Raw genomic sequence first — 21,632 nt, 5'->3', positions numbered from 1 at the left:
TCCACGCGTTACTGGCGCTGTAGGCCGGGGCGGGGGTGATGCCAGAGAGCGGAGGCCGCAGGCAGGGCCCGTGTGCCTGGGAGGGGCCCCGGGCTGGGGTCACGCGGGGCTCCAGGGCTGGTCACGGCAACACGGCAGGGCGCACGCTGGGCCGGCACGGTAGTGGTCCGCTGCGGGTGGTGGGGGTAGCTGGCTCCAACCAGAGAGGGAAGGGGACTGGGCAGCCCCCACCGAGCCCCACCGCGAGTGACTGTGGGTGTGGAGCCCAGGCTTGGAGGCCCGTGTGGACAGCGGCCTCTGGGCAGGGGCCCTTCCCTTCCCCCTCCGGGCCTCCCTGCCTGGCCCTGAGGGGCCCGTGGCAGCCCAGCTGCCCTGCAGCCAGCAGTCGTCCCTCCCAGACTCACAGCCGGGCCGGAGGAGAGGGTGCAGCTCCAGCCTGTTCGAAAGGGACACCATGGTCCCCGGGGCACCTGCTGGCAGGCCTACAGCCTTGGTCACTGCTGGGGCCGCAGCTGCCTCCCATGACCACTCAGGCCCCCAGGTCCAGTGGCCAGCGTGATCCACCCTCCCTGTCCTTGTTGCCAGAGGCTGACCATCGGGCCAGGCCTGCTCTGCCAGCGTGGGGGGTCTGGAAATGTGGCCACAGACCTGCTTCCCGGGGTGAGAGTGGACGGGACACGGCTGAGAGCTCAGGCTCTGAGAAGCGGCTCTTGGGGCCCTGCCAGTCAGGCCTGCATGTCTCTGTTCAGAGGAGAAGGCGCCCGACTGTGGCTCCTATCCCAGGGATGTGCATGTGGTCTTCACACGCGCACGAACACCTACTGTGTGCCTGCCCTCCTGGGCACGAGGGGCTCACACTGCACTGGGGAGGCCCAGAGTGACAGCCCAGCAAAGACGCAGCCACAGCAGGTGTTTGGCTGGGAGCCTCCAGGAAGGCTTCCTGGAGGAGGAGGCCTGGGCAGGTCACCTCTGTGAGGATGAAGACAAGCAACGCCTCAGGAGGCTGCTCTCGGTTTATTCAGGACTCCCACAGCCAGGTCCCCGGCCCCCACCTATTTTTCTCTGGTCCCAGCAGATGCTGGTCTCTGGAAGGGGCAGCTCGGGACATCTTGAATGGCTCAACATCCCCACGAGGCAGCCACGATCGCTCCTGCTGTACAGATGAGAATCTGGGGCCCCACAGGCCAAGGTCGGCCTTTCACAACCATCTACCCTGTGGCTCCACGACCCTGGGCTAATCCGAGGGCTCTTGCCCGCACACTTTGCTCCCCTCTGTGGGCACAGTGGGCTCTCACTCTGCCCGTTACGGGGTGCTCGAGAGCTGGGGCACAGGACTGGTGCTGCGGTGCTGGGCATGGCGAGGCCCCTCTGAAGCCCCAGCACCTCTCGGGATGAGCCCACAGACGCACCTACATGCACCTCGGGGCGTCCCCCAGGAGCCCTGAGTTGAGGAGTTCTGGTGTGACAAGTGCCGGTGGCTGTGGGTGAGGCCCAGCCCCGGGGACCTGTCAGGCAGCAACGCTGCGGGGCCAAGACAGGGCCAGTGCGAGGGAGGGGCTCCGGCGTCCAGCCCCCAGAGGCCGCAGGCGCGGTGTGCACGGAGCTCTGCGTGGGGCCGCTCTCAGTTCTGCGCCTTTCGCCTCTGCCAGACCTCAGTTTCTCATCTGTGACATGGGGGTGGGGCAGCGCAGGTCCCTGTGGAGTCAGGGGGGCCGGGGCCTGGGAGGCCTCTGGTGGCCCCGTCACGCGTGCTGGCCTTGCGTGGGGGCCATCCCCTTCCACACGTGGCGCTGGCAGTGCTCCAGCGCCCTGCACATCTCCGCCAGCTCCTGGCTCTTGCACCAGAAGCTGGGGCCCAAGGCGCACTGGTCGGTGCCCAGCAGCGTGGGCCTGGGGGGGTGGCAGGCGCCCACCTTCTTGCACAGGGCGTCGGGGTCCATCATCTCCCTGAGGCTGGCGATGAGCACGGGCTCGTAGTCGGCGACGAAGCGGTTGCACTGGATGGTGTAGGGCAGCGGCAGGACGCTGCAGCCGCCCTTGAAGGCCATCAGGATGTCGTGCTTGGTGCTCTTGCGGTCCAGGTTGCGGGTGGACACCCCCAGCAGCCTCTTGCACCCATTGCAGAAGCTACCCTGGGCCTCCGCGTCCAGCAGGGGGTCTGGCGTGGTGGCCGGGGTCCGGTGTCTGGCGTGGGCCCCGTGCACAGACCGGGCCCGCCTCCGGCTGCCGCACAGCTTGACGGCCGTGCACACCTGCTCTGGGGAGACTCTGGTCACGAACTCCACCAAGGAGGGGCTGTATCTGTCCACCAGGGTGACGCACTGGTGCGCGATCTGGATGGGCATGGCATTGCAGACGCGCTCCAGGGCATGGCTGATCATGGTCTCCGTGCTGTTGGTGTCCAGCCACTGCTCCAGCTGCTGCACCACCTCCAGACACACCTCGCAGGTCAGGCCAGCCTGCATCTGGACCTCGCCCCTCCTCCTTGGGGACGCCAGCTCCAGCGAAGGGACCCCGTTCTCAGCAGACACGTGAGCCAGATGGGCGGGGGCTTCCGGCTCATCACAGAAGGCCGCCTTGGCACAGACCTCCTCCGGGGCCGCCAGCCTCAGCATCTGCTCAGTGGGGGCAAAAAGGCGGTGGACGTAGTTCTTGCAGAGCAGATCCAGGCCGGGTCCCAGGGACTCACACTGCTCCTGTGTCGTGGCTTCTGCCAGGCGGGGCAGGTTGGAATCCAGAGCGGCCTGGAGCCGGGTGACCAGCTGCACACAGTCCTGGCACACGGCACCCTCAGGAGCCTGTGGAGGCTGGAAGCTGACGGGCCCGGGGGCCATGAAGGGGGCCATGGCTTCGGCCGTGTCCTCCTGGGGGAGCCCCTGGGTGGCCGGGGGCCTCTGCAGCGGCTGGCAGAGGGTGAGTGCCACGCACACTGGGGCGGGGCTGCTGCCCGGGGCCCCGCCGAGCAGGCTCAGGACGGCCGAGGGGTGGGCGGCCACCATCCCCTGGCATCTGATGGAAGACTCCTGGCTGGGCAGCCATGCGCAGGTCTTCATCAGCAGAGTCAGGGTGTCGGTCTCTGTGGCCTCGGGGTTCAGCCCATTGCTGGCGGCGGCCGCCACATCCAGACACACGCTGCAGGGCAGGGACTTGGCGGTGGGCTTGCTCCAGACGGCGCCGCGGCAGTGCTCCAGGGCCCCGCACGCGCTGGCCGCCCGCAGGTCCTGGCACCACTCCGTGGAGCCCCTGGCGCACTCCCGGGGGCCCGAGATGGGGCCGGCCAGGGCGGCCCCCAGGAGGCTGGGCAGGAGAAGCAGGGCGCGGAGCATGCTGGCCGGGACTCGTGGCTCCAGTGCGCCCGGCCGCCGGGCGCTGCTATAAACCCCACGGGGCGGCAGGCGCCCCGCCCCGGCCAGCCCCCGCCTGACTCAGCCCGGTTTGCCAGGCCAGGCTGGTGTGGGGCGCTCGGCCCTTCTGCTGGTTCCCAGGCCCCTCCTGCCCCCTCCCGGCCCGTGAGCTCCAGCGCCTTCCGTGTCCCCTTCCCTGGGGTCCTCCCGGCTCCTGTCCTGTCCTGACTTGTGTGTGGGGCTGGTACCCCGGGGGCGTGAACTTCCTGCGTGGTTCCCACCCCGCCCTCCTGCATAAAGGCATTCCTTCCATTGTTTTTCCCTTTTTTGCTAGAAGATTAAGCGACTTTAATGACCGGCAGCAACTCGGGCTGGCGAGCCCGGCCGTCCTGCCTGGAGCTGGTCTTGCTGAGCCTCGGGGCTTCATCTGGGAAGGAGGGGAGCCCGCGGGCCCCAGGAAGGCCAGGCATGGAGGGGCCGCCTGCGAGGCGAGGCGGGCCGGTGTCCTGTCAGTGAGAGCCGGGCCCCGCAGGCAGCACGCGCAGGCGGGAGGGCGTGCGCCCGGCCGCACCTGTTTATCTTCCTCCTTCATTCTCAGGAGTTCTTGGGCAAGAGACCCAGCGAGGGCAGGTGGATGCACACGGGTGTCCTAGTCGGGGCCTCAATAGAAAATTCCAGACCAGCCTCACCTTTGGCCTGATTTCCACACAGCTCGTGGCGCTGGGCCCTCGGTTGGCGGGGGCCCTGTGTGCCCCCGTGTGTGGGAAGGATGCCCCGGTCTGAGATTGCAACCGCCCGGGCACGGGGCTGGGGATGGGGACGGGAATGCTCCGTCTGCCTCCTCCCCGGTGTGGGATTCGGGAAGCGAGTCATGGAAGCAGGACGTGCTGAGCAAGTGCGTGACTTCTCAGGAAGTGCTTTTGCCCCAGAGCAGAGGGTGGCTGGCCTCGGGCGGAGGAGGCCTCCTGGACGCGGTGGGCAAAGGTGGGGCTGGGGCCGTGGGTGCCTCTCTCCACGCCTGCGGCACACACCTGGTGCCTGCCCCACCTGTGCGCCTGCCCTTCACCCAGTGCTGGGCCATTGTTATGGGCACCCACGCTCCCGCCGCGAGGAATGTGGGCAGGGGTGGGAGCAGAACACCCTGCCCAGGGTGAGCCAGCCCGGCAGGGCCCTCCCACCAGCCCCCGCCTGTGTGGCCCCCAGACGCGCCTTCCAGAGGCCGCAGACGCCCCTCATCTCTGCGTCTGGCTCACGGTGCCGCTGACTTCAATACTGAATGTGTTTGTTCCTTAGAAGTCTGTGGGAGGTTCTTTGGACTCTCTAATCTTTAACTTTGTACTGCAAGATTTCAGGTACGCAGGGAAAGACGCGTGGGGAGAGGTTGGCTGGGCCGGGGTGCACCCAGGTGGGTGTGCCCCCGCTCTCTCCCCCAGCCCTCATCCAGCCACAGCACTCCCTGCGTGAGCTGCAGGCGCGCAGGCACAGCTCGTCGGCTTGGCTTTCCTCCCGACCCGTGCCGAGCAGTGAAAGCGTGTGCTGCTGCCGGGGCCGCGCGCCCAGACACGCCGGCTGTTCTTCCTAAGCGGGCACCCACTGTGGGTCGCCTTGTGTTGCTGCAGCGCTGGCGCCATACTGCGCCAGGCCCCTGTGTCCGCATGTCCGGTGCCCAGCCCTGCTCCCATCTGATCGTCACTTCGCCGCCATGCCCCTCCAGGGCCACATGCCACACTCGCAGCCTCTGTCTCCGTGACCCCGGCGGACAGCAGCCATTGCCCCCCGGGGGTCTCCATGGGGTCTCGACGAGACTTGCTGTAGTTGTGTGGTGGGGCAGGGCCCGCCCGGTGCCGGCTGCTCAGTGGCCACTGCAGGGGCGCGGGGTGCTGGGCTGGCCTGTGGTCGCCCATCCTATGAAACTTGCTGAAGATCCACCGATTTCCTCTTCTGTAAAGTTACTGTTTCCTCCTTGTAACGGATGAGTAATATCTAGAAAGCCGCTCTGATGGTGTGTGGCTGTTCCACTCTCGTCAGGTGTCAGCTGCTCTCAGCATGCATGAGCCTCTCTGGCCCCAGCTCCCTTAGTCATTTGTTGTCATTCCTCTTCCAAACGCCGTTGTTTCCTTCCTGCCTTCTCTTTTCCAACAGTGTGGATCATGAGGTTTCGTTGCCATTTAATGGGTTGTAATCCACTGCTGTCAACTGCCTTCATGCTTGAATCGTCCTGGATGTAACGGGTGGCTCTGGGAGCTGACGTGTGTCTCTGAGATGTGTGCTCACCATTCTTGGCGTGCTTCTGGCCCTCCTGGCATGAGACTTCCTCTGTGCTCTTGGACTTTCCTTGAGCCTGACAGCAGCCCGTGCGGCGAGGAAAGGGGCATTAGAAACGAAGAACCAGACATTTGATGGGCCCGTTGTTATAGTGGTGTCATTACTGCTAGGTCCTCACCTTACTTTTTATTGAATCAGGTGAAGGTGGTAGGATGGGCAATACATAGAGACGTGGAGACGTAGCTGTTCATAGACAGACAGATGAACATGTGTATGTGTACAGACATATGAATGACATGTCCACCTACCCATTCTCCACCCATCCATCCCTCCATCCCTTCACCCACCCATCCTTCCATCTCTCTGTCCATCCATCCTTCCTCCATCCATCATCCACCCATCATCCATCCATCATCCACCCATCATCCATCCTTCCTCCATCCATCATCCACCCATCATCCATCCATCATCCACCCATCATCCATCCTTCCTCCATCCATCATCCACCCATCATCCATCCTTCCTCCATCCATCATCCACCCATCATCCATCCATCATCCACCCATCATCCACCCATCATCCATCCTTCCTCCATCCATCATCCACCCATCATCCATCCATCCATCCATCCCCGCATATACCCTCCCACTCACCTACCATCTTCATAAAATGATGAGCTCATGCTGGTGTGACTTCCAACACCTTAGAGCACATGTTTTCTCCCTTTCCATATATTTAACTCCCTGCCCAATAGTGAGGAGCCTGGCTCCCAGAAGCCTTAATATATGTCCTCATTTGCTGAACCCTAATATAGTTCCTATGCAAACTCCTCCTACCGTGGAAAGCGAAACCTGCCAAGTAGACTTTTTTATGTGTATAATTTGTCTTCATTCTATTGAGATAAAATTTACAAACAGCAAAACACACACCGGTGACTGTGCGATCTCATGGCTTTGGGCGAACACGCGCACGTGTGTAAACCACACCCATCAGGGAAGATCCCCTCGGTCCTTTCCAGTTCTCCTCAGCCAGAGCCTTTCCTGGCTCCCCGCACAGAGTAAGGTCACCTGATTGTCTGGCTTGGGGTGCATGTCAGTAGAATCGAGCCATGTTCTCCCTGTGCCTGCTGCTTTCTCTCGCCCTCTGAGTCCCACTCGCGTGGTCCCGTGGCTGCCTTGTGCCCTCAGCGCTGGCAGTGGCCACCATGCCTGGCCACCAAGCCCACCTGCCCCTGGGTTGGCACGAGCAGCGGCCCAGAGGTCGCTCACTCTCTGCACCTTCCTGGAGACACGGTGCGCGGAGTGTGTCTGCAGGCACCTGGGCCAGACTGCAGGGACACGGGTTTGACGTGCCGAGTAGACGCCCCTGAAGACTTTCCTAATGCGGGGGCACCGGGTCGACCCCCAGCATTGCTCCACAGTTCTCTGATTTCAGCCCCACAGAACATGCAGGAAACGGGACACCACCTACCGCTGAACAAACGGCAGCTTTTGCTGTGCTTTTTATTATAAACTCCATTTGCTTAAAAAGTTATCTGGAAGTTATTTACTTTTCTTCCAAGGAGAGACAAGGCTGGTCATGGAGGCTAAGTGGGCCGGGGCCCGCACCTGGCTGGGGCGGCGTGGAGGAGGGGGGGCAGGAGCGTGCTCCCTGCCTCCAAGGAGGGGGCGTCTCAGCAGGCCCCGGCTGATGGAGGAGAGGGGGTGCTCGCCAGCCTGGGTGCCGGGAAACTTGACCCCTGAACTCTGGTTTCTGTGCGTCCCTGGTAGCAACGCCCCTGCTCTCTCCCAGGCCTCTCTGCGGCACCACCGGGCCCAGCGCGAAACTGCGTCATTCACATCACACGTGTGTGCAGCCCCCCTGGGAGCTGCTCCGTGCGAGAGTGGCCAGGAACAGGTGTTCCCCACCCGGGAAGAGGGAATCCGGCCCCCACGCTGGTTGTGTGCAGGGAGCGCTGGCGCTGAAGCAGGAGGGGAGGCCCTGCCAGCCTCCTCTGGGGCGATGATGGGTCAGAGCTCGGGGGGTGTGTGGGCCCAGGGAGAGGTGTGGCTGGGGCAGAGCGCTGAGGGGGTGCCTGCCTGCTGCCGGGAAGCCCGAGCCCCCTCCCTGGAGTCGTCGGCTGCTTCGTGGCCTGTGCGAGGCCTGGGGAGAGTGGGTGCCCGGGCCGGGTCGGCCCCCTGCCCCCTGCAGAGGCCCCGGGAAGCAGGCCGGGCCTCACCCTCAGGCTGAGCAGTGGAGGCTGAGGATGGGGGAGCGCGGCCAGGGCCAGGGCGAGGCTGGCACACCTGAGCCGACAGGCGTGGGCGCGGGCGAGCCGGCCGAGATTCCCGGACAGGCCCGCTGAGGGGAATGTGGGCGCCTCTTGTGAGCACCTTCCCACCTCGGGGGGTTGGCCTGATTGCCAAGGCCCAGAGAAAAGCCGGACCAGCGAGCTGGCCGCGCCCCGTTCCAGGGTCCACCCTCCTTCCATGGAGGCTGAACTCCCGCCCGCCTCGTGCTGCGGCAGGCGCTCCCCTGGGGCGGAGGGGTGTTTGCGGGGTCTGGCCATTTCTCACATGAGCAGGGTGTGGGGTGTGGCCTGGAGCCCTCCCCGCCGGGCTCCTCAGATCCCCTAGCCCCCCTTTCACAGCAACTATGGAGTAAGACGCCGCACCCCAGACGGCCAGTGCTCGGCCCAGCGGGGTTACCCAGCTTGCGGAAGGTGCCGTGAATGGGGTGCACCCACTTCCTGGGGTGTCGTAACCAGCAAACACAGGCGTCTGCTCTCACAGTCTGGAGGGCTGCGGAAGTCCTGCTCAGGGGGACCGGTCCCCTCGCCTCTGTCCAGCTTCGGAGGTGGCCGCCCTTGGCTGGTGCGCCCGGCGCTGCCTCCCCGTGGCCTCTGCACGTGTCTGTCCGGATCTGCCTCGGCTTCCACGGCCCTCGCCCGGCCGCCTCACCCTCGCTGGCGAGAAGAGAAGGCCGCGTCCACATGGCCTGGGCTGAGCGGGTCAGCGCATCTCTGGGGCATAGCTCATCCCTCCCACAGCAGGTGGCGCGGGCCTCGGCCCCTTGGGGCAGCCTCTGGGGCGGGGAAGCACCGAGGTGCTCCTCTTAGCACGCAGCACGTCCCCCAGGTGTGGGACTTGGTGTCCTGGACTGGCCTGAGGGGGGCCAAGGAGAGGCAGAGCTGAGATCCTGGGTGACTGCCCCCCAAAGCCCCGGGGGCACAGAATCCTCCAGCCGCGTGGCCCGTCCCAGGCACTAGGGAGCGCTCCTTGGCCAGCGAGGGTGCGTGGGCCAGTGTGGACCATGACACCAAGATGCTTAGGAGGCCAGAGGCAGGCCTTGGGCCCCTGGCATGTCCCGGAGCCCACAACCTTCTGTCGAGGGCACAGGTGGTCCCCGGTCACCCCTGCCCGAGTCCCGCCCACCCCACCCTCTGCGAGCGGGCTCGGGACTTTCCTGCGGGCACCCCCAGGGCTGGGCGTGCCGTCTCTCTGCATGAGGCAACGGGACCAGCCCCTGGCCGGCCGCCCGGAGGTGTCCTGGCCGGCAGCTGTGAGAATGCGCGCGGGCCAGCGGCCGCCTGTGCCCCCGCGTGGCTGGGTCCCCCCGGTGCTAGAAGAGGGGAGTGAGAGCCCGCAAACGGCAAACTCGTCTGTGTGGCTTCGACCTGCAGCGTGCAGTCTGCGTTGCGCCCCACGTGACCGCTGGACGCGGCACTTGGGAGTTAAGGGAAGAGGTAGAGCCCCCCACGCTCCTGGGGCCAGCGGGAGGCGGCGACGCTGGACCGCACGTACAGGGGAGAGCAGGCGCTGCGGGATGGGGAGGGTGATGGGGGAGGCGGCTCAGGTTTTGGGGGTCAGGAAGGCTTTAGTGAGCCAACAGTATTTGGGTGACGCCTTCAGGGAAGGGGTGGGTGGCAGCCGGGTGGGGGCGGGGCAGTGCTCCCGCAGAGGCCCTGTGCCAGGGAGGGGGTGAAGAGCCAGGGACCCGCGTGAGGGGGCAGCGCGGGGCCGGCGGCTTCCACACCTGTTGGAAGGTGGAGCCACCGGACGCTTCTGCGGCTAGAATGTGGGCGGGTGGTGGAGGGTGGCGCTGGGGCACACCGAAACTTTGACCTGCACCCAGGAGGACGGGCGGGCAGACACACCCACCTGCTCTTGTGACATGCAGGTGAGAGGCAGGTGCCTGCCCCAGGGAGCAGCTTCCATGGAGGCGGCTCTGGGGCCGGGCCATGGCGTGGGCGGAGACAGGGAGGGCGGGGAGCAGGCGCAGCTGGGGTTCGGCTGGATCGGATGGAGGTGCAGGGCAGGGCGCCCCCCTGGTCCCCAGAGGGGCTTCGGGGCCTCATGGCACCGGGGCCCCAGCGCCTGGGACGGGCCACACGCAGGTTTGCCCTCGTGCCCACCATGTGGGGCGCAGCAGCCCCTGGGCCGGCCACTCACCCCTTCCCCGGGAAGAGCTCAGGGCCCTGCCGCAGGCCACACCCCGCCTCACAGGTGAGAGGCCGGGGAAGGGTGGGCCCCATGAGGGGGGCACAGCAGCCCTGGAGCCTGCCCTGCTACCTGCTGCTCATCCCGTCCTGTGGCTGATTCCCGGGGGGTCACAGTGCACAAATGACCCTCGTGCGGTACCAGGGACCTCCAGACTCGGCAGTGGGCGAGCTGCCTCCCGGCGGGGGTGGGAGGGGCTCAGGACAGGAGCCGCCCGGGGTTGGCTGCCAGGAGGCGGCGGCGCCCGTCAAAGGTGGGGTCACATGTCACGTGGGCAGCCCAGACCATCCAGGCTGGGGAGACAATGGAACTGCTCCCCGCCTCCTGGCTTTGTGGGGGGTGACACCGGGCATAGTGACAGAGTGTGAGAGTGAGACATTGCAGAGACAGCAGAGGCGGCTCCCCCCCTTTCCTCCTGCTCCCCTCCTCCCTCTCCCCCCTCCCCTCCCCTCCACGCTGGCCCAGTGTGCATCCCGCAGGCTGACCCGGACGCACCCCTGCCTGCCCTGGGCTGGGTGCCCGCTGGCCGCGCCTCTGCCTCCTGCGGTGACGTGTGGCGAGCATTAGGGGCATCGACTCCTCACCTGCGCATTTCCTCCTGCCCGTCCAGGTCCCTGAGCCTCCTGGAGCTCCGGGGCGGGCTCCCCGCGGGCCCTGAGCCTCCGGGCCCCTTCCTCGTGGGCCCTCAGCTTCCCCGGCACCGGGGGTCCCCGTGGAGTCCCCTGGCCCCCACCAGGGAGGCTGATGAGAAGGCACGGGGCCAGGCGGGAGGGGCCGGGCCTGCGGAAACATCTGGGAACCCTGGATCCTTGAGGCGAGTGAGCCACTAACTTTGCTCTCCTCCCCACCCCTCGCTGGCCCGGGGGGGCAGAGGGCCCCGCAGCTGCTCTGCTCACCGTCGGGCCCCTGACAGTGGCGGCCCCTCCGGCTGCCTGAGGCTCAGTCTCCCCGTCTGTGTCTGTGTTGGGGTGGGTGGGAGGGTCCTTCTGACTTTCCGGCCCAGAGCCTTGCGGGTGCCCCAGGCTGTGGGGGTGTTGCAGACAGCAGGGGCCCTCCCCAGCGCTGGGGTCAGTGCCTGGTCCACCCCGCCCTGTCTCTGGACCCCGGGGTCCCCCGGAGCTGGCCTGTGGAGACTCAGGTGACCCGATGTGCGCGAGAGTGCCGGCTGCCTTGCCTGCACACGGGGCCCACACCCAGCCCCCTGCCCCGTTACACGGTCTGGAGGCCTGCACCCCTGGAGGCCCGCACCCCTGGAGGCCCGCACCCCTGGAGGCCCGCACCCCTGGAGGCCCGCACCCCTGGAGGCCCACACCCCCAAAGCACTCGCCACAGCTGTGAGCTTTTTGCTCTCCCACCTGAGCCCAGGCCTGGAGGGGGTGGGGGTTGCTGGGTTGAGGCCAGCATGGGGGGAGGGGAGGGAGCTCATGGCCACTGAGGAAGCAGCGCAGGGAGGGAGAGAGTGAGCAGCGAGAGTGAGGAGAGTGAGCAGGGAGTGTCGTGATGTGAGGTGTGAGTGTGCAGCTGAGTGAGCGAGTGAGCAGTGACATCACCGGGCCCAGCTCCAGGTCTGGGCAGGAAGGGCCCCCCTGACAAGCCAGCTGGGCCTCAGGATCCCCTCTGGAGAAGGAGTCGCTTCAGGGCCCCACCCCCGCCTTTGGCAGATGCCCACAGGGTGCCCCTGGGCACTGCCCAGCCCAGCGGGGGCTCCCAGCGCCTCTGACCCCCAAGAGCGTGGCCCTGAGGGTGGGGAGCAGGGGCTCTGGGGGGGTGGGGGCAGGCCTGGAGGGAGCACCCAGGGCCAAGGAGCCCGGATGGTCCCCAGACTCTGGCCGCGTCGCCGGGCAGTGGGAGCCACAGAAGAGCTGGGGCTGGCGCCCGCCAGGGTAGCCTTTAGGCCTTGGGCCCCGGGGGCAGGACCACAGGGAGTGAGAGGATGGGGAGGTGGGGTAGTCGGGAGGGCAGGGCGGGGGCCGAAGCCAGGGGAGGGGCAGGCTGGGCGGACGGGCAGCAGCAGCTGCTCCCTCCGGGCTGCGGGTGGATGGGTGTCCCCACCGGCTTCTCTTGGGGGGCAGCCCCCTCGAGGCCACGGCTCAGGGCCCCTCTCGAGGGCAGTCGTGGTGGCTCAGCAGGCAGCCCCGCGGGACTCTGGAACCCCAGCTCCTGGTGTGGGCAGCGCGCAGCTCTCGCGTCAAGCACTTAAGCGCTTTTGCTCTTTGCTCTCCCCTCAGTTTCCTAGAAAATCGCGCAATAAAAACCAACACGCAGGAGAGGCCTCTCCAAGTCTTCCACCCCGCGGCCTCTGTCATCGACCTGCCGTGCTGTGTGGCTGCGGCCGCTGCCTCCGAGCGGTTTCGGGGGGCTGATGGGCGAGTGGGGCTCACGCGCCTGCCCACGCAAGGCGGTGGGCCTGTCATCCGGCCCCTGGGGCCCGTGTGCCCTGTTTTACGCACTCCGCAGAGAAGAGGGGGGCCGCGGAGCACCCCAGGCGTGGCTGGGGAAGGGTGCTGGGCAGGGGCCCAGGAGCAAGAGGGAGCAAGGCCCGGGGGCCCAGCAGGCCCTGGCGGGAAGGGCTGTGCCAACGTGCAAACAGCGGGGCTGAGTCCCCACTTTCGTGTCCGAGAGCGTCCTCCGCTCCGGCCCCCTTCGCGCTCATCTTCTCTCTTTCAATGGGGGAATCTGCGGCGTGAGCGAGGCACCAGCTGAGCGCTGCCTCCCCGGCCCTTCTCCAATCTCGTTGGTTTATTTGCGCATGTGCAGACAAGGGCACACCTGTGTGTGCACGTGTGTGTGCGTGTGCAGATGCATCGGTGCATGCATGCCTTCGCATGTGTCTGTATGTGTATGTGCATGTGTGTGCGTGTTGGAAGGGCATCCCCTCCCTGAGTGTCAGGATCCAGTTGGCTGCTTCCCCCAGGGGATCAAAGTCAGTGCCGCAGGGTGTTTGTTGAATGACTGAGTGAGTGATGAGGGCTCAGGTCACATGGCCCGGCCTTCCTGTGGGCCCAGACTCCTCTGGGCTTCTGACCAGATACCCGCACCCCTGTTTTCACTCATTTCCGCTGCCTCCAGGCCCCCGAGGCTGACTGCAGCCCTGCTGTCCAGGTGAAATCTGCTCCCGGGACCAAGAAGCAACAGGGACTTTCTTTCAATAACAGATTGAAGTTCTGTTCCATTCACACCCCCCTCCATCAGCAGAACCTCCCAGGGGAGGAAGCTTGGCTCTCCCAGCAGCGATGGGCCAGCGCCTGGCCAGGCCTCCCCAGAGTCCCAGCGCCTGGGACTCTGCCCCAGTCAGCCCCGAGAATGGCTGCAGCGTCGGCACACGGATCTGCTTATTGGCTACACTCCAAGTTGCACAGAAAAATCATGGAAATAGGTTTGCCTAAATCCCCTCCTTTGCCTGCTCGGGAGAGGCCAGGCTGCATTCAGCTCGCCTCCCCGGCCCTGGGCCGCCCACTGCGGGGAGACCGGCACTCACAGCAGCTCCCACTAGACTCTCATGTCGGTGACGCACCAGCCCGGTTTTGAGAACATGCGCTGCCTCGTCGGGCTCTGCCCCCCACCCACCCCGCGCTTGGCCACCTCTGCCCCCCACCCCCACCCCGCGCTTGGCCACCTACCGCTCTGCGTCTCTTTCTCTCAATTAAGCCCCCCAGCTCAGCATCGAGGGTGTCTGGCAGTTTCTCTCTGTGCCTTAAGTAGGGGTCACCACGAGCGGGATTACCTGGGCTTGCGGTGGTTCTGTTAGAATTCCTCTCTGCAGACCTCAGGCGCAGCCCATTTCTGTCCGGGACACGGAACACGGAGAAGGAAGCCCAGGGGGAGCAGTCCGCACGTCAGCAGGTGGCGGCTTCCCTCCGGAGAAGGCCAGCCTGGCGGCAGGAGGGGCGGAACCACCCAGACCTGCCAGTACTAGGGCTCCGGCTGGGGGAGCCCCGGGAGTTTAGCCGGTCCCAGCACAGAGTGTGGCAGTTGACCGGTAATGTCTGCCTGGACTCGGGCGGGCTCAGGGTCTGCGTGTCTTTGCGTCTCTGGCCAAGGCCTCTGGCCCGACCAGCCCGGGTGCTGTCACCAAGAGTGTTTCAGCCCCCCCAGCTCACCCAGGCCACAGTGCTCGCCCCAGCTGTGCCGTCTCTGAAGCTGCCCCACAACGGGCACAGGCGGGGTCTGCAGCCAGCCCGGGGGTTCTAACCAGGCTGCCGGGTGGGTCCCGCCTCAGGCTGGAAGGAGGAGCGGAGGTCCTCACATGCCCTGCCTTCCCCACGTGCTGGAGATGCCCCCTCCTGCATGGCCCCCGGCCCCATCCTGGTGCAGATCCTGCCTGCCGCAACTCACCCCAAAGTCCCCGGAGCCCCAGCCTTACACAGCACTTCCCCAGACTTCCCCGCCTTGGCGCCCATGGCCCGTGACCCCAGGACAGGAGCAGCAGCTTCGTTTACAGACGGGGAAGCCTAGGCTGAGTGTGGTGTGGGGCCCATGGGTGGCTGAGCCAATGAAGGTCCCCCGCCAGCCGGCCCCTGACGGCACAGACGGCGCCCGCTGTGCAGGAGTTGGGCCCATCTGAGCCCCGTGGGGCCGCCGGCCGCCGGCTCCTGCCCCGCTCATGCATTTTCATTCAGGAATCCTTTACTGAGGCTCCCACACACCTGCAGCGCCGCGGGCCGGGGCACCCTCACAGACAGACATTCGCGCTGGGGAGGTGGACGGACGCTGATCAGATGACCACGCAGAGGGACAAGATGGCCCAGGCCCGGCCCTGCTGGGGCGGGGGGTCTGCCTGCGTCCCCTCCTTTGCTCTCTGACATTCTCGCCAGTGCTCTGGCCGCGGAGAGCCAGGCGGCTGGTCACGTGCTCTGCGCTCCCCCCACCCCGCTTTCCAAGCGCTCCGTCTGCTCCGCCACTGGCTGCGTGATTGCTGGTCCTTCTTGTCATAGTCACCTGCCCGGCTTTCTGGGGGCTTCAGGCGCCCACACTTCCAGGCACGGCTGAGGTGCAGCCTCTCGAAAATGCGTGCTGTTCTCACGAGGCCGCCTCCCTCCCGGGCCCGGGGCCCCGCACGGCGTGTCCTGCCCTCCTGGACCTCTCCAGTGGGAGCTGGTGCTTGCATGTGGGTGTCTTAAATTGCCCCCTGAACCAGCCGCAGATCCTGTTACTTCAGCTTCCAAACCCCATTTGCATGTGAAATCCAAGGCGTGGAATTTGTGAATCAAAATAGTTGCAGGCAATTTGGGTAAACGCACTGCTCTGACTTCCCGGCGGAGTCTGCACCCGTGAAACCCCCTGGACGGAAAGCCCTCGGGACTCGTCTGTCCCTCCCCCCCCCCCCCCCCCCCCCCCCCCCCCCCCGGGAACCAAGCGCTGGAGCAGGGCGGGCGGGCCGAGCCGAGCTGTGAGGGGTTTCCAGGGCAGGGACCCTTGTGGGAGTGCCAGGGAGGGGGCCCCGGACACTCAGGCGCACACGAGGCCCGGCTGCCAGGGCTCCTGGCAGTTCATCTGTCCGGTCAGGCGCCCTTCAGTCCGTGCCCTGGCTGGTTGCCCATCCCTCGCCCAGCACCCACGCGGCCACTGTGCAAGCTCCCCAGCCGGCTGGCCGGACTGGTGCCGAGGCGTGAGGCAGGGCCTGTCCCTGAGACGCTCGCGGCCTCAGTGGGCGGCTGGAGGGGCGAGTGCCGGGTTGTCGGGGAGCCTGCACGGAGCTCTGGATTGGTGTAACCACACCCTCAGCCTGGACAGAGGGCCAGGGTCGAAATGGGTGTGGGGTCAGTGGGGGAGGGTAGCCACGAGAGGGTCCTGGAGGACGGTGACCTTGAACTGGCCATAACGGGGGAGGAGGGCCCTGAGCAGGAGGGGCCAGCAGAGGGGCTGGCGGGGGGGCCAGCAGAGGGGCCAGCAGAGGGGCGGCTGGTGCCCTGGGAGCCCAGGGAGGCAGGTTGGACCTGTCCCTCTCCGTGTCCTTGTGCCCACCTGTCTGGGGAGGCGCATGAAGCCTGGACAGAGGGACCAGGGGAGTCTCACCCAGGGACTGGATGGGAGAGGGAATTTGGAGCTCTCCTGAGTGTTCTGGAAAGTTCCTCAGGAGCCTCAAGAGTCAGGGCCCTCATCCAGCAAGGCTGCCCACCGTCCTCTCCGGCCACCCCCAGGAGCCCTGCAAGAAGCGTCCTTCCCCGCCCGTCACAATGGAGAGAAGGGGCTGGAGGCACTCAGAGGCCCGAGGAGGGTCCACCTGCTATGCCGAGGCCCAGCCTGCCCCACCACACCACCCGCCCCAGGAATCAGAACTTTCTGGAAAATCACTGGAGCCCTCCCCCGTTCCCTGACCCGCAGCTCGGGGCAGCCAGCCAGGGCGCTTCTCACAGAGGCTGTAAAATTAGCAACTTAATTCTGGTTGTCAGAAAATCAGTTGAGGGAAAAAAGTGTTTTCAAGGGATTAGTTTTCTTACAAAACAGCATGACAAAAATACAGAGAGCGGCCGAGTCGCAGGGAGAAAGGACACTTTCTAAATTTATAACCGGGACTCATTATTCACAGCCACCTCTGAAAAGGCCAGCGAGCCGCAGGGGGCAGGCGGGGAGAGGCTGGCAGAAGGGGTGGCGGGCCGGCCGGGGAGCGGCGGGGCAGTGGCAGGCCATTTAGGGCGTGGAGGCGGTGCTGGAGGCCTACTGTGCGCTCCGACCAGCCCCAGCTTCTCACGAGGAGTCTCGTTCGGGCCTCCCAGGCCCTGGGCTGTTGGTGCTGTGGCCAGCCTGGGCGCCGGAGTCTCTGGAGGTGGGGGCTGCTCTCTGAGGTGGGGGCCCCCCTCTCTGCCGCCCCCACTCACACAAGGAGGAACGGCTGCCACATCCCCAGGCCCACTGTGCTGGCCTGCACGGCCAGAAAAGCCACCCCACACCAACTGAGTCCAGGGTACGGGTTTCTCTGAGGTGATCTTGCTGCTGCCTCTCGAGCTGGCTCTGTGCCGCCCCCCCAGGCCCGTCCACGACGCCCCGTCTGTGCCCCCCAGGAGGTGGCAGCCAGGTCCACTGCACCCCGGGAGCATGGCGCCCCAGGGGGCCTCCTGTGCTGGTGGGAGGCCAGCGTCCACCCTGCTCCCTCCGTCCAGAATATTCTGTGCCGCGGAGGGCAGAGCCTCGCCTGGGCCTCCCTGAGCGCCGTCCAAGCCCTGGGCTTTGTGAAAGGACCTGCTGGGAGCCTGACGCGGCTTCCTGCGGCATCAGCCTGGATTTCATCTTTCTCATGAACATCGTAAGGAAACAGAGTTGAACAAAACAACCCTGAGAACATGGAGGAGGAGCAGTTTTGAGACCTGACCTTCTGCTCAGACTCGTCTCTCCTGTTCGACACAGCCCCCGCGTGGGGCTCCTCTGCCCGGTGCTGTGCACGGCCCCCCTTTCAAATGGCCGCCCTTTCTCCGGGGAGGGGCCGTGTCTGGAGTTGTGGGAGAGGAAGGAGGGCTGCTGCCGGCTCTCCCACGCCGCGGGCGGGCACCTGGTGGCGAGTGCCCAGCGGTTGTGTGGGCCCCCGGCCGGCCCCGAGCTGCCTGGGTGGGGCGGGTGCGGGCGCTCCGTCCCATGGGCTCCACAGCGTGCGCGGTCAGGGTGTGCCTCACTCTGCTTCCGGGTGGGGCTGGAGCCGCCCCCCTCCCTGGGGCGTGTCGAGGCTCAGACAGGACCAAAGAGCTCGCCATTCTGGTCTGCGGGGACAGGCCGGCCCACTGAGCCCCAGGGGTCGTCACGGGCCGCGTAGCCACAAAGCTCACGCCTCTGGGAGCTGAGAGGCGGATCGAAGCCCCGTCCGCTGTGGGGGTGGGTGGGGAGCGCAGTCAGGATCCTTGGCCTGTCTCGTCCCGGAGGGGTGTCCCTGGCGGAGGGCAGCGAGGAGGGAGAGGAGAGGCCCCTATCAGGGCCGGGGGGAGGACCTGTGCCTGCCCATGTGCCCCACCTGATGAGTCTGCCGGGCCGCCTGAACCATGCAGGGAGAGCAGGGCCCTGGGGCCCTCGGACCACGGCAGCCGTCAGCCTGTGGCCCTGGTCTTCCCTGGGCACGGGCTGGCTGGGCCCTGGCTGCCCTGGCAGCTGTGAGTCCTGGCTCATACCCTCTGCCTCTCTGGACCCGCATTTCTGTATTTGCACACTGGGAAAGACACCGCGTCCTTCTCCCGGGCACTGAGGTCTGTCCAGGTGGGTGCGTCCTGCCTGCCATCTCCACGGGGGTCAGGCATCATCCTCAGGGGTCCCTGTGCCTACGGGGTGCTTCCAGGGCCTGCTGCCGCACCCCTCCCCACCCACCGCCCGCCCCGCCCGCCCCACTGCCCACATCAGCCCCAGGGGTTCCCACACCCCCTCCTTGCCCGGTTCCTGATCCGAGCGTTGCTGCAGGGAGAAGCAGGGCCGGGGATGGAGGCATCAGTGGCCATTGTTGACCGTGCAGTTGCCCCCTGGTGGGTGGCCCTGTTTGTGGGGGTCACAAAACCCTGGGCGTGCAGACTGGGACTGCTGTGGGTTAGGACCCGGCTTCGGGGTGAAGGATCTGCTGTGGTGCTGGCCGCGTGTGCCAGCCGTGCCCACAGGGCCCGGGGGTGGGGGGCGGGCAGCCGCTGTCAAGCCTCTCCAGCGCCAGGCGCGGGGTGGGCACGGCGTCTGGTGTCTGAGCCAGGAGCTGGAGGTGTTTCCCGCTTCCTCTCTCGCTTGTAAAGCTCAGCCCGGCCAGGGAGATCCTCCCCCGCTAAGACAATTAAGTTTCTCAGATTAATTATGCACCTGACAGCAGGGTTAGCAATTTCCTTAATTTCCGCTGTAATTACACTGGAAGAGCAGTCGCCCGCTCGCTCGGGAAGGGGGAACGGACTCCGCCAGCAGGCCACGGCCGGGGTCGGGGTCGGGGGAGCCGGGCTGCCTGTCTGACTGGCCGACGCTGGCTGCAGGGGCCGGCCACGCCCTGGCCCCGGCCCCCCAGAGGCCGAGGTTGTCATCGCCCCGCTTCACCGAAAGCGCATCAGAGTGAGGGGACGGGGTTTGGGGGTCCCTGCCTCTCGGGGTGTACGTGCCCCTCAAAACGAGGCGTGAGCGGGGCCTCGGCGGAGCAAGGCCGCTGTCTGGGGAAAGGGCCTGTGCTCGGGCCGCGGGCCGCCTGGTCTTCTGAGCTCCTGGCTGGGTCACCCGAGCAGCCATCTCTGTCCTCAAAGGGACAGTTTGTGTGAGCGCAAAGGAAGGCGCGGCGTGGAGGAGGGGCTGCTGGGGGATGAGCAGACGGCCTCGGGGGCGGTGAACGCAGCCGCAGTGGGCGCGAGGGTGGCTCCGGCCCCGGCCCGCGAGCGCCTGGCCCTCCGCAGGACTCCCGCTGCCAGGCCTGTGTCCCCCGGCCCCCGGCGCCTCGAGGGCAGGGCCCAGCTGAGCCGTGGGGCGGGAGCACTGGCCTCGGGCCGCGGCGGAAGCCAGGTCTCGGGCTTCTGTCTCCCGGACGTGACCTTCGTGCGGGAAAGCTGGGCATGGGGGGGCGCTGGCCCCCCGGCGCGGCCATCGCTCCGCGCTAATATCGTTAGCGATGGCAGTCGAGGGAGAAAAGAATATCATAAAGCCATTAGGGGGCCGGCGGCCCGTGGGAAGCGTGACCTATTTAATGCTATTTCAGCTCCTTAAAGAATCTAGCGATGACTTTACCTCTCAGCGCCTTTATTGGACAGGTTCCACCTGATTTCACGTTTTAAAATTAGACAGCCGCGCGGGGAGACCCTGCCAGAAGCAGCGTTCCGGCGCGAGACCGCCCGGCTCCGAGGGCCTGGGAGCCAGAAACTAACCCATTAAAACACCGACGTGTGTGTCCTGGTCTCTCAGAGGCGCCAGGTAGGGAAACCTGCCTTGGAGCGCGGGGAAATCCAATCCAGGCCCGTCACCCACAGCCACGGCCGCGCTCCGGGTGCGTCTAGAGAAGGGGGTGAGCCTGCCCGCTTCGAGATGCGGTGACCTGTGGGGCGCACGTTTCGTTATCCCCGAGAGACATAACGTCGGCAGTGACCTTGGTTGGAGTCTGCCCATACAGTCCTCAACCCGAGCACACACGTGAGGTCGAGCTAGAGGTAGAGACGGGGGCAGGTGCAGCTGGAGCGGAGGTGGGTGTGGACACAGCTAGGGGTGTATGTACAGGCGGAGGCAGAGGTGCATTTAGACGCCACTGGGGGTCCAGGTAGAGATACGCTGCAGGGACAGATGGAGGCGGGGATAGGTGGGGAAACAGGACAGACGCAGATGCGGGTAAGGTGGACACGGGTGGAGGTGTGAGGGGCGCAGGTAGAGGCAGCTTGTCAGTTGCCGGCGGGAGAGGGGCCTGGAGCCGAGGTGCAGGGTCCTGGGAGGGGACGGCTTCCCTGGGCCACCCCTGCAGGGGGCCTGGGCAGGGTCCCCGGCTCAGAACAGCAGCCTCGAGGGTGAACGAAGGGCCTGGGGGTAGCACGGCCAGGAAGGACGTTTCCAAGTTCAGCCTCATCCCTGTGAGCAGCAGGCTCTGGGTGGACCCTGAGGACCTCGCTCACCCCCACCCCCCGGTGAGCCCCTGCAGCTCCAGGAGTCCCGTGAGGGTGAGAGGAGGGGGTGGGCGGCCGGCCTGGCGGGCAGCGGCCAGGCCTGCCCTCCTGCATGACCCCGGGCTCCAGAGAGAGGCTGGCGTGGGGGGCTCAGCACCTGTGGAGGCGCGCCCAGGGGCCCGGCTCGGGCTCTGTCCAGCAAGGGACCGGCCGGCCTCTGGCGCCAGCCGAGGGGAGAGCCTGCCCCGAGGGGCCCCTCCGCGCCCCCGCTTGCGAGGCGGCCGCCAGCCCTGCTTCGGGGACCGTGACATTGCACAGCTCCCTCCTTTCTTCGTTAATTGCCACGACTAGAATAATCCCGGTTTATCTTCTCTCTCGCCCTTGACGGTGAATTTGATTTAATGGACTGCAACTGCGCGCCTCTGACCTCCAAAAGCCTGTTTGTTTGCGACGGGCGTGCGCTGTGAGAGGTGCCCGCGGAGCTGGCTCCCCAGAGCCTCGTCATCTCGGCAGCACAGCGGTGTCCCTGGTCTCGGATGCCAACCGGCGTGGACACGGCCACCGCCAGCCTGCAGAGATCGGGGCCGGGCTCCCCGACTGCGCGTTCCCGGCTCCTGCCTGGAGAGCCCAGCCTGCGCGTCCAGGCGGCACGGGCGCCCCCGCCCCCCAGCCGTCAGCAGCTCCTGCGTGTGGTGTCCTCCCCCCGACAACCCCGGGGTACCCCTGCCCTGCGGTCTACACCCCGGTCATCGGGTTGACCAGACCAGCGGAGGTTGAAATCTGAAGTGCCCGAGCTTTGGGGCACAGGCCACTTCCAGGTCCTGGCAATTCAGTGGCTGAGAGGGATAAAGCCGGGAGAAGGCACCATGCCCAGGAAGAGCAGCCGGCGTGGAGCCCGCCCTGGGCCTTCACGCGTGCTGTTCCGCGCTGCCTCCCGCTGTGCTGTGCGTCCCGGTCTCTGCTCAGACTCTCCTCGCTGAGGAGTGTCCCGGCCTCTGGACTCAAGCCCCCTCCCCGTGCCTCTCTGC

At 66.3% G+C, this 21,632-nt stretch overlaps 2 protein-coding genes across 2 annotated transcripts in view; one reads left to right on the top strand and one right to left on the bottom strand.

Annotated features, from left to right (window-relative positions):
• SORCS2 (sortilin related VPS10 domain containing receptor 2) overlaps positions 1-21,632 on the top strand; it is a gene marked incomplete at its 5' end in the record, with an annotated part of 183,960 nt that overhangs the window by 93,350 nt on the left and 68,978 nt on the right. The window lies entirely within an intron of this gene.
• Positions 1,743-3,326, bottom strand: PSAPL1 (prosaposin like 1). Its single transcript, XM_037530424.1, has one exon. The coding sequence runs from the start codon at positions 3,324-3,326 to the stop codon at positions 1,743-1,745; it is 1,584 nt and encodes a 527-aa protein (XP_037386321.1).

Source organism: Talpa occidentalis, unplaced genomic scaffold (genome assembly GCF_014898055.3).
Source record: "Talpa occidentalis isolate TD23 unplaced genomic scaffold, MPIMG_talOcc4v2.1 talOcc4.6, whole genome shotgun sequence".
NCBI classification, from domain to species: Eukaryota; Metazoa; Chordata; class Mammalia; order Eulipotyphla; family Talpidae; genus Talpa; species Talpa occidentalis.
Note: the sequence above shows the minus strand (reverse complement) of the source record. Positions and strands in the feature narration are given on the sequence as shown.